Source organism: Lynx rufus, unplaced genomic scaffold, assembly GCF_022079265.1.
Source record: "Lynx rufus isolate CCGP_SWC_20201006 ecotype Redwood Valley unplaced genomic scaffold, mLynRuf1.p SCAF_24, whole genome shotgun sequence".
NCBI lineage: Eukaryota > Metazoa > Chordata > Mammalia > Carnivora > Felidae > Lynx > Lynx rufus.
In genome coordinates, this window is record NW_025814839.1 from 22,361,343 (window position 1) to 22,373,990 (window position 12,648).

The 12,648-nt window shown below is 41.7% G+C and overlaps 1 protein-coding gene across 1 annotated transcript in view; it reads left to right on the top strand.

Moving 5' to 3' along the window:
- The first annotated feature begins 740 nt into the window (after positions 1-740).
- Positions 741-12,648, top strand: part of LOC124518523 (ankyrin repeat domain-containing protein 26-like) — a 105,181-nt gene continuing 93,273 nt past the window's right edge. Inside the window, exons 1-3 of the mRNA XM_047088518.1 lie at positions 741-991; positions 7,615-7,729; positions 7,890-8,063. Of these exons, the coding sequence (XP_046944474.1) occupies positions 741-991; positions 7,615-7,729; positions 7,890-8,063 (540 nt within the window). The remainder of the gene's footprint in view (positions 992-7,614; positions 7,730-7,889; positions 8,064-12,648) is intronic.

The window sequence follows — 12,648 nt, forward strand, 5'->3', positions numbered from 1 at the left end:
ACGCCAGGGTCAACTCACCCATCTCCAGCCACTGCCTCCAGCAGCGGAGGCAGCGGCGGCGGCGGCGGCGGCGGCGGCGTTGGCTCCGCGGCCCCCGGAGCCCCAGGCTGGGAGATGCTGGCTTCCGCCGCAGCCTCTCGCCCCATCTCGGGTCCGGCGGCGGCTGCAGCGGGTTCCAGGCTTCGAGGGCGTCGCCGGGCCCGGTCCCTATCCCCGCCTCACGCCCCCACCTCCACCCCTTCCCGCGGTCCAGGCACGGCCGCCTGGCTGCACCCAGGGCTGCGGCGCGGGGGACGGGCCCCCCGGAGGCGCGCGTGGGGCGAGAAGGGTGCCGAGGCGACACCGGAGCGTGGCGAACAGAGGTGCTGGCTCCCGCTGGGTTCCGCGGCTTGGGCCCCCGCCCCACCCCCCACCGGAGCCCCCTCTCCTCCGATCGCTGCGCCGCGCTGGGCGTTGGCGGGGGGGGGGGGGGCGGTGTCCGAGCTGTGGGTACCGTTGACAGTTAGGCCTCTGTGCGCATGCGCAGTGATTGCCTCTTCTGAAGTGCGCAAGCGCGCTTGTGTTTGGCGGTATTGCTTGCGGCGGGTTACCGAGAAGTGGCAGCTACGCAAACGCGGATCCTCACTGCTGGGGTGTTGTGGCCAGGCGGGTTTGGCCTATCTCCGGCGCTAGTGTTGGGCTCGGGAGGTAGTGGAAAGGGAGGGCGGGGTGAAGTCTCCGTGGAGCCCGCAGGCCTCGCAATGAAGAGGGTTTGGGGGTTCGGGAGGCAGAAAGGCCTGTCGCCCTTGGGCTCCGCTTCTGGCTTGCAGAGGCAGGGCAGGGGCGTTGGGCAGGAGAATAATAGAACTGACAACTTGCTGTTGGGTTACCACGTCCGAGACAGAGATCTCAGAAATATCCACAAGGCTGCCTGCGTGGGCAACGTAGCGCAAGTGCAGCAGATTCTGCTCTTGGGGGAAATTGGCGTGGATGATAGAGACAAGATGAACAGGTAATAGGGGCTTGGAGGCTGGCAGGGAGGAGGCGGGACGGACCTGGGAGAAGAGCACACCTGGCCTAGCTCTACCTGTGCATCGGAGCCCTCCCTCGGGGAGCTGGGTTCTCTTCCCTCCTGAGGTCCTGCTGCCCCTCGTGGGAACCCTACGTGGTCTAGCACCCAGGCCGACAGCGTGAGCGGCAAAAACAAAATCTTCAGCTGCCCTGGCACGTACTCGTTACTTCCTGAATAGACCACTTGACTCTCAAGTTTGACGTGATTTACCCAAATTTCAATAGTAATACACACGAAATTAAGTGTCGACAACATGTTGTTTTTAATGGACTCATTTTCATACCATAATGTCATACATAGAAAAGTGCATAATGGGAGAAATAATTCCCGTAATCAACTTCTGGGCTAGAAATTCTTGGGACAAAATCCAGTATCCAGTTTATGTCTGTGTACACTTAGGTATGTGTGCTATTCACTGAGGGACCTGGGAAGGACATTTTGAAGTGGAAGATGGCTCTGAATAGGAGGACTTCTTTTTCTCAAAATGTGTACCCTTCCTGTATTTGTCAGTTTTAGGTAAAGCAAATGAAAGCCTCCTGGTTTTTAGAATTTTGAGCTACACGTGCTCTTCTTGTGATGTCATTAAGGAAATTTTTGGACTCACTGTCTTGTACATCTGAAACTGATAGAAACTGTATGTTAACGAACTGGAATTAACCTAAGAACTTATGTTTTTATATAGGAGGTAGATTTGCCCTTCCAGATATCCAAATGTACCTGAAATTTCCACAAATTATTCATTTACAAACAGCTGAAAAGACAGATAAAGGAGTGGTGCAGAGTAGACCATGACCAACGCTCAAATATACATAAGACTTTAAAATTTGACACTGGTGACCTTTCATAGTAGTAGGAAAAGGTGAATTATTCGTAAGTAGTGGAGAAACAGCCAATTTGGAGAAAACTTATTAGAATTTTATCTCCCTAAAATAAGTTCCAGATGGGATATAAATTTAAAAATTGTAATATGCAAAATAAGAAAAGTAACAGAAAAAAAAAACCCACAAATGCCTCTTTAGCATCCTAAAAATGACTTGAAAACAAGACTTTTGGGGGGGTGCCTGGGTGGCTCAGTCAGTTAAGCCTCTGACTCTTGATTTCGGCTCAGGTCATAATCTCAGGGGTTCGTGGGTTCAAGTCCTTCGCCGGGCTCCCTGCTGTCAATGTGGAACATGCTTGGGATTCTGTTTTGCCTCTCTCTCTCTCTCTCTCTCTCTCTCTCTCTCTCTCTATTTCTCCCTCTCAAAAAAAATTGGAGCCCCTGGGTGGCTCAGTTGGTTGAGCGGTCTGACTTTGGCCCAGGTCATGATCCCGTGCTTTGTGGGTTGGAGCCCCGCTTCAGGCTCTGTGCTGACAGCTCAGATTCTGTGTCTCCCTCTCTCTCTTCCCCTCCCTTGCTTGCACGCTGTGTCTCTGTGTCCCAAAAACAAATAAATATTAAAAAAAATTTTAAATCAAGATTTCTCGAGATTGGTTTAGCAACATAAAAACCTAAAAGCCTCTATCAGAAAATAATATTATTAAAATAAAAGACAATGCACTTGCAAATATTTACAACATATTTGTATCAGACAACAGGATATATCTTCGTTTTACAGAGAAGTCTTTGAAATCAAAACGAACAACAATCTGTAATTTGAAATCGTGCAAAGTACTTCTTTGCATATCTACAAGGGACCAGTGGACATAGGGAAATATAGCGTCCCTGGGAAAAAAGAAATTTAAGTTAAAAAGGGACTGAAATACCGTTTTCCATCTACAACCTTTGTGAAAATAGAGTGATGGTGCTTATACTGCCGCTTAAAGTTTAAGTTGTTTTCGACTTTCCAATAGACAATTTGGTGTAGGTACCACATTTAAAAAATATGTATTCCTTTTACCCATCAATTTTATTTCTACTAAAATATCTTTAGGAAATCACTAGTGATAAATGACATACATTTTGCTTTTCTCAGCACTATTTAAAATAGCAATGTATTAAGAAGAACTCGTATAATGGCTTTTATAAGTAAATGGCATTACATCCATAAGATGGATATGTGATCATTGAAGGTGGCACAGATAATAGATATACACAGAGACGCAGAGCTGTGCTTTAGCTGATCATTAAGTGAGAACAAAAATCAGTGTGATCATAGGTACACACAAGCAGACTATGGTTTTATGTTAAGCCCCAAATTGCACAAAATGTGATGACATTTGTGATTTCTGAACCTTTGTATTTACATGCATTTTTCTTTTCCTTCAAAGAAAATCTGTGCTTTCTACAGGAAAAGGTATATAAAGGTCCTATTAAAAGTTTATTATCAACAGAAAGGGTTGATTATCGTTGAAGTAATCCTGGAGAAGAGCAAGAATATGAATCTTATATACATAAAAATAATTTCTCACTTTGTGTTAAAAAATATTTTCGGATGTAAAATAAGAAAAATGAGTTAATTAAAATGTTTTTTGAGGATTGGCATATCTGGACAACTTTTGGTGGCCTCTTCAGAAGTAAAGGGAGTATTTTTTATTTGCACTTGTAGATTTTATTATGCATATATTAAGCATATACATATGTTTTCTGTTATAGGTAGCTTTATTACATGTAATAGGTAAATGATTTATATTAGTCATGAAAATAAAATATCTTAGTTGTGTGCTTATGAAAAAAAAAATAAGACCTAGCAAATATAAGTGATTATTTACTGTTTCAGAAGTATGCTTTCCTTTATATACCTTTTCTTTAAAACTATTGAACTCTCCAACTATGCACTCTTTCCATCCATTTATTTATCAACTAGAACCTGCACATATATTCTATAGCGGACATACTCTACCCAAGATCCTTTAGTTCTCAAAGACTTCATTTTGCACTGTATGAGCAGGATGAGAAATTTTATTGATTTATTTTCTAAAGATTTTATTTTTTGAAGTTTATTTATTTATTTTTTGAGAGGGGTGGGGTGGGGGTGGGGAGTGGGGGGAATGGAGGGACAGAGAGAGAATGCCAAGCAGACCCCGTGCTGAAAGCAGGAACTTTTCCAATACACTTTTCTTTTTTTTTTTTTTAATTTTTTTAACGTTTATTTATTTATTTATTTATTTATTTATTTATTTATTTATTTATTATATATATATGAAATTTATTGACAAATTGGTTTCCATACAACACCCAGTGCTCATCCCAAAAGGTGCCCTCCTCAATACCCATCACCCACCCTCCCCTCCCTCCCACCCCCCATCAACCCTCAGTTTGTTCTCAGTTTTTAACAGTCTCTTATGCTTTGGCTCTCTCCCACTCTAACCTCTTTTTTTTTTTTCCCTTCCCCTCCCCCATGGGTTCCTGTTAAGTTTCTCAGGATCCACATAAGAGTGAAACCATATGGTATCTGTCTTTCTCTGTATGGCTTATTTCACTTAGCATTACACTCTCCAGTTCCATCCACGTTGCTACAAAAGGCCATATTTCATTTTTTCTCATTGCCACATAGTATTCCATTGTGTATATATACCACAATTTCTTTATCCATTCATCAGTTGATGGACATTTAGGCTCTTTCCATAATTTGGCTATTGTTGAGAGTGCTGCTATGAACATTGGGCTACAAGTGCTCCTATGCATCAGTACTCCTGTATCCCTTGGATAAATTCCTAGCAGTGCTATTGCTGGGTCATAGGGTAGGTCAATTTTTAATTTTGTGAGGAACCTCCACACTGCTTTCCAGAGCGGCTGCACCAATTTGCATTCCCACCAACAGTGCAAGAGGGTTCCCGTTTCTCCACATCCTCTCCAGCATCTATAGTCTCCTGATTTGTTCATTTTGGCCACTCTGACTGGCGTGAGGTGATACCTGAGTGTGGTTTTGATTTGTATTTCCCTGATAAGGAGCGATGCTGAACATCTTTTCATGTGCCTATTGGCCATCTGGATGTCTTCTTTAGAGAAGTGTCTATTCATGTTTTCTGCCCATTTCTTCACTGGGTTATTTGTTTTTCGGCTGTGGAGTTTGGTGAGCTCTTTATAGATTTTAGATACTAGCCCTTTGTCCGTTATGTCATTTGCAAATATCTTTTCCCATTCCGTTGGTTGCCTTTTAGTTTTGTTGGTTGTTTCCTTTGCTGTGCAGAAGCTTTTTATCTTCATAAGGTCCCAGTAATTCACTTTTGCTTTTAATTCCCTTGCCTTTGGGGATGTGTCGAGTAAGAGATTGCTACGGCTGAGGTCAGAGAGGTCTTTTCCTGCTTTCTCCTCTAAGGTTCTGATGGTTTCCTGTCTCACATTTAGGTCCTTTATCCATTTTGAGTTTATTTTTGTAAATGGTGTGAGAAAGTGGTCTAGTTTCAACCTTCTGCATGTTGCTGTCCAGTTCTCCCAGCACCATTTGTTAAAGAGGCTGTCTTTTTTCCATTGGATGTTCTTTCCTGCTTTGTCAAAGATGAGTTGGCCATACGTTCGTGGGTCTAGTTCTGGGGTTTCTATTCTATTCCATTGGTCTGTGTGTCTGTTTTTGTGCCAATACCATGCTGTCTTGATGATGACAGCTTTGTAGTAGAGGCTAAAGTCTGGGATTGTGATGCCTCCTGCTTTGGTCTTCTTCTTCAAAATTCCTTTGGCTATTCGGGGCCTTTTGTGGTTCCATATGAATTTTAGGATTGCTTGTTCTAATTTCGAGAAGAATGCTGGTGCAATTTTGATTGGGATTGCATTGAATGTGTAGATAGCTTTGGGTAGTATTGACATTTTGACAATATTTATTTTTCCAATCCATGAGCAGGGAATGTCTTTCCATTTCTTTAAATCTTCTTCAATTACCTTCATAAGCTTTCTATAGTTTTCAGCATACAGATCCTTTACATCTTTGGTTAGATTTATTCCTAGGTATTTTATGCTTCTTGGTGCAATTGTGAATGGGATCAGTTTCTTTATTTGTCTTTCTGTGGCTTCATTGTTAGTCCAATACACTTTTCAAAGAGTCCCAGCACGGGGCTTGAGCCAGTGAACATGAGATCGTGACTTGAGCCCAAATCAAGAGCTGCACGCTTAACAGACTGAGCCACCCAGGTGCCCCAGCTGTTATCTTGTTTACTTTATGTTTTAAGTGTTGTTCATTGTTGAGGGTGAAAGCATGAGCAGGGGGAGGGGGACAGGGAGAGGAGGGACAGAGCATCTAAAGCAGGCTCTGCACCAGATTTTATATTTAAGTAATCTCTATACCCATCGTGGGGCAAATTGACAACCCTGAGATCAAGGTCCTATGCTCTACTGACTGAACCGGCAAGGCACCCCTAACATGAGAAATTTTACATTGAAGTATTAGGACTTAATCTCAATGGAAGTTTTCCTCCTTCCTTTCAAAGTTTCTGGAGATAGGAAATTGTAAAAGATAACCTTTACCTGCCCTTTTGAAATTTATGAGAGGAGTAAGTACTAATATTGATCATTGGAAATACTTGATTTTCGTACAATCTGTAGACCTCAATATTTAATAAAATGAGCTGGTCCTGGTCATTGGAATCCTGAGTTTCCTTTGGCTTAAACTTTCTTGAGAGGCAAAGTAAGAAGTCCTTAAAAATGTTTTCCTTTGGTTAATTTAGTCCTCTTTTCCTATAATGCTTTTTAGAACTAAAATTTATTTAAATGCCAATCATATGACTAGAACTGCAATAGACCTATTGTATATACCATCATTTCACATAATGGAAGGCACCAAGATTCTATGGTGTCCCACTATTTTATGTACCAATAATTTTTTTTTAAAGTCCTGCCAGTTACAGTTGTAAGACATCTTGAGTTATAAATTGCATTCCAATGTCAGAGATATTAAAATGTGACAAAATGAGCATCTTAGAATCATTGGAATGCAGTATTCTTGCTAATCCTTAAAACATGTCTGCAAAGTAGGTGTAATTGTATCAAGGTACCTAATTGAAGTGTTGTCTATGTAAAGCAGTAGTAATGGTAAAAATTATACTACCCAACAACTATTGAGATGTTATTTGTGCTAGGAAGTGTTCTAAATACTTGCATAGATCCTCACTTAAGCATCACAACGAGGTCTTGTGAGATAACTACTGTGTATTTTATTTCATTTCATTTCATTTCATTTCATTTCATTTCATTTCATTTCATTTCATTTCATTTTCTTATGATCATTTTTTTTTTGTAATCTCTACACCTACTGTGGGGCTTCAAACTCACGACCCTGAGATCAAGAGTTACATGCTCTTCAGACTGAGCTAGCCAGGTGACCCGAGACAACTACTATTTTTATCCCCTTTTGTTGAGGACATTGAGGATAAGTCTAAGCAATAACTAGTGAGTGACAGAGTTAAACTAGGATTGAAACCCTGGTGGAGCTGAATCCCGAGGTCATGCTCTTTCTCTTCAAACATGCTGCTCTTTTATTGGTGTGATGAGTAATCACTACTAAATATTGTACTTTCTCCAGAGGAAAACTGAATCTTTGTTTTGGAGGCATAGGAATAACATGCTACTTAATGTTTACAATTTCCTGAATTAACTGCATGTTTTGAGAGAGTGCACTATCATTTCCTAAAAAGTCCTCTCACTTTTTTAGGACTGCTCTCCATTTGGCCTGTGCCAATGGCCATCCAGAAGTGGTGACCCTCCTAGTAGAGAGGAAATGCCAGCTTAACCTCTGTGATCATGAAAACAGGACAGCTCTCATGAAGGTGTGTAGTAGCAGCTATGTCTGCCTGAGATGGATTTGATGTCATTCCTTAGAATGAAATGAAGTTATTGCCTTGAAACAAAACGAATCGGTGAAACCTGTGGCATGCTTACTTAAAATTCTCAGAATTTACACTCTGTTTCTTGGCATATCACTGACAGGCCGTACAGTGCCAGGAAGAGAAATGTGTAAACATACTATTGGAAAACGGTGCCGATCCAAATATTAGGGATGTGAGTGGCAACACTGCTCTCCACTATGCGGCCTTTGGTGATAATATATCCATAATAGAGAAGCTGCTGCTATACAATGCGGATACTGAAGCAAGAAATAAGGTAAAGAACTAATTTATACATTATTTGAAATTATATATATATACATGAATATTTTAGCCTCAAAATGTTTTATTTCACACACACACAGACACACACACACACACACACACACACACACTCACTCCTGAATTCTATCCATCAGGCCCTGTCATCATGGAAATAACTCCAATGCCAAGTCAGGGAGGGCTAGAAAAAGGTAGTGTCCACAGAAAGGGCAAAGTTGTATCTCCCAGCCACCCTTCCACCCCAGAAAGAAAATGTTTCCATTAGTGCCTATAAGTGGATGGTAGTCTCAGAGCCCATAAAGGACTAAAGGTCTAGTGAGGGGAGTGAGGTGATGATGGAGGCTGGGTGCTATGCAGGAGCTTAGGCAAGGGGTGCTGCTGGGGATAGGTGGGAGGAGGAATGGAGACCCAGACCCAGCAGGGAGAGCTTGGTTGTGTGCAAGCAGGAGGAAAAAGCAGCAATTGTAGGTGCTGGGCACTGCAGGCCCCGGTGCTCTCAAGATGAGGGCATTGGGGTCAGGTCATGTCTTGACATCCAGCAAAGGCATCTACTTGTGTTGGTAGCCACTCGGCCAACCATGTACCATGTTGGGGTGTCCCACTTCAGAGAGTAGCTCCCGCTCAACCTTGTGTAGCTCCTCAGCAGGGTTGTAGCTGTACATGGGGAGTAGATGATGGCCACACTTGCTGGCCCGCCTGCCTTTTCCTTGACATGCATTACCTCTCACTGCTGAAGCCCCTGAAGGAACACCCTTGGTTGACACGGGTAGGGTCAATTTTACGTATTTGGAAGTTCAAGTATTCCCTGAATGAAAATATTTGGAAATAACTTATTTATCTAAGATTTCTTTTTCTTTCTTTCTTTCTTTCTTTCTTTCTTTCTTTCTTTCTTTCTTTCTTTCTTTTGTTCTTTCTTTCTTTCTTTCTTTCTTCCTTCTTATTATTTTTTATTTATTTTTGAGAGAGAGAGACAGAGACAGAACAAGAGTGGGAGAGGGGCAGAGAGAGAGAGTGGGAGACACAGAATCTGAAGCAGGCTCCAGGCTCCCAGCTGTCAGCACAGAGCCCAATGCAGGGCATGAACTCATGAGCCATGAGATCAAGACCTGAGTCGAAGTTGGATGCTCTACCAACTGAGCCACCTAGGCACCCCTAAGATTTCATTTTAAATAAGGATACTTCTAAAGAAACATTAGAGAATACTGCCTTGTTTTATGTATTTATGGCAAATACTTATGAAAACAATATATTTGTTAAACGTAAAACTTACTCTGTTTTCAAATATTTTTTCCCATCCAATTTTTTTTTATTAGTGAAAAACAACACAGGAAAGCAAAATTTGCCCTAGGCTTTGTCTTAAAACTCAAAGAAAACAAATGCATTTTACAATAAAAAATATTGCTGCTGTTGACAAGTTCACATTTGGTAGAAAAGTGATTTATAAAAATGGGATTTATCTTTTATTGGCCAAGGCTTAAGAGGAAAAAGGGGAAAGGAGGGAGCAGTCAGAACTAAGTGGGCCAATTTGGAAATTTGGCAAGTGAGAGAAAATAACAAGAAGAGGCTGTTTGTTTTATTTTTTTTCCCCTTCAGTTTATATGTTTAGTCAAGGAGTCTTCAATTTTCAAGGGGAATAATTGTTACTTAGGGAAAGAGTGAGTTGTAAACCTGCCTAGAGACCAAGTGTAGGAGGACTCAGAGGAAATCAGATTGGCAGTGAACAGGTGGTTGATGAAGTGGGCAAGGAGAGGAAAGAACAAATAATTAACTGTCATATAATCCTATTCTGGCAGAAAAAGCCACTTAGATAAGAGTCTAAACTCTGTTCTGAAATCTAGAATATCTTGATGGGAAGTAAGAAGTTTAAAAGTAATGAAATCAAGTTGCATTTTGACTTTACATTTAGTCCCTGTTCTACCTCTGCTCAGGGAGATTAAATGCAGTTTTGATAAGTCATTCTTTTGGCTAAATCTTCAAATGATAGAGGGAGTTGGCCACATACATGAGACTGATGTGACTGTCTGCTGCACCAGCTCTCAGCTAGAATTGTGGTGGGGAATCACAGTGCCCTGAGGAAGTTTCAAATTTTTTTTTTTTTTACAAGCCTAAACTCTCCCCTGAAGAGTTTGAGTAAATCTAGTAACATGTATACATAGACATGGATATTCAGAAATATTTTCTTTGAGACTGTGCTACAACTCTTGGTTCAGAACTACTGGGGTGTGTGGGTGGCTCAGCCGGTTAAGCATCTGACTTCAGGCTCAGGTCATCATCTCACGGTTCACAAGTTCTAGCCCCGTGTTGGACTCTGTGCTGACAGGTTAGACAGAGACTGGAGCCTGCTTCATATTCTGTAGTCTCCCTCTCTTTTTGCCCCTCCCCTGCTCGTGCTCTTTCTCTCTCTTTCACAAATAAGTGGACATTTAAAAAAGAAAAAGAAAAAGCTAACTACTGAAGGGAGGGGTATCCGGGTTGTTCGGTTGATTAAGCGTCCGACTTCCACTCAGGTTGTGATCTCATGGTTTGTGAGTTCGAGCCCCACATTGGGCTCTGCACTGATGGTGCAGAGACACATGAGAGTCTCTCTCCCTGCCCCTCCCCTACTCGCTCACGCTTGCTCTCTCTCTCTCTCTCTCTCTCTCTCTCTCTCTCTCATATTCATAGCCATTTGGTTATTACAAGCAGTGTTTTTCTGATTGCAAGAGGAGAGTCTTGAATCTTTTTTATTAGTTGAAGCTATGTGACAGACTGTCTTATGATGTCTGTTAAGTTCATATAGCCCTGGCATATGCCAAATGGTAGTTTTAAACATGGAAATGTAGTTAGTGACAATACAGTTGGGAATTGTTTGAATAATTTAGTTTCAGCATGGTTGTGAACTAATTTGTCTATTTGATTAACATTCTGGGAGAATTAAACACAGATAGATTGCAGTTTTAATAAGCGTTGGAAAAAATCTTAAAGTGGGTGTTACGAGTCTTTTTGTTGTGATTCTTTTAGACAGAGAGAGTGTGAGTGGGGGAGAAGGGCAGAGGGAGAGAGGGAGAACCTCAAGCAGGCTCCAAGCTCAGTGCCAAGCCTGATGCAGGACTCAGGCCCACAACCCTGGGATCATGACCTGAGCTGAAGTCAAGCGTCAGATGCTCAACTGACTAAGCCACCCAGGCTCCCCTCTTATGAGTCTTAATAGCAATTTTTATTACATGTTGGGGCCTAAGTGTTTGGTAAAACGTGATACTGATACTTCAGGAAAGATTTACATACAAATATTTGCTTTATGCACAACCAAAATACCCGTGGGCTATTGACTAAATTTGGCCCCTGGATGTGTTTAGTTTCCTCCATAAATTGAGTCAACGTTTAAAATTATGACACTCATGCAGAAATCTGGATTTCAGACTTTTCTTACAGAATCATACCGGGTACTTTGAGCCCATACTACTGTTTGGTATGCATTCCAGCGGCTGCCCTTTTTATATGAGGCATGTGTGTCTCCAGTTTGCTACTGTCCCACTTAGGTTCTTCACTTACTCGAGTCACCTACTTTGCCTCCATAAGCATTGCGTTTGCAATTACTGTTTTATGATCTCTCTCTCTCTATATATATATATGTATATATATATATACATATACACACACATATAAATATATATACGTAAATACATATATATATATATATATATTCTTAGACTGTGCTAATCAGATCTCTTTTGGGACACAAAGAAACCTTGGTAATTTTTTTTAAGTTAATTTTGAGAAAGAGAGAGAGAGAATCCCTAGGAGGCACTGGGTTTGAACTCATGAATCATGAGACCATGACTTGAGCCAAAGTCAAGAGTCAGATGCTTAACTGACTGAGCTACCCAGGCGCCTCTGTTTTATGGTCTATTTTGATAAAGTTTTCAAGGTTTTGAAGGCAATCCATATTGATTTGTAATTATATTTTGTATTTTATGTTAATGTCTTCGGAATAGGATTGAATTTTCCAAGTTAGACTTTCTAAGTTGTTTTTGTATTGTAGGTATTTTTTTAATGTTTATTGATTTTGAAGGAGAGGCAGCACCTGCATCAGTGGGGGAGGGGCAGAGAGAAAGGGAGACACAGAATCCCAAGCAGGCTCCAGGCTGAGCTGTCAGCATAGAGCCCAGTGCAGGGCTTGAACTCACAAACCATGACATCATGACCTGAACCGAAGTTGGCCTTTTAACTGACTGAGCCACCCAGGTGCCCCATAAGTTAGTTTGAAAACAAGACACTTTTTCCTTCTGTGTACTATAAATCATCGTATTCCTGGGGCGCCTGGGTGGCTCAGTCGGTTGAGTGTCCGACTTCGGCTCAGGTCATGATCTCGCGGTCTGTGAGTTCGAGCCCCGTGTGGGGCTCTGTGCTGACAGCTCAGAGCCTGTAGCCTGCTTTGGATTCTGTGTCTCCGTCTCTCTCTGCCCCTTGCCCGCTCATGCTCTGTCTCTCTCTCTCTCTCTGTCAAAAATAAATAAACATTAAAAGAAACAAAATTTGAATAATCGTATTCCTATTGGAATATTTGCAAACCGTATTAGATTAATCATGGTTACAGTTGA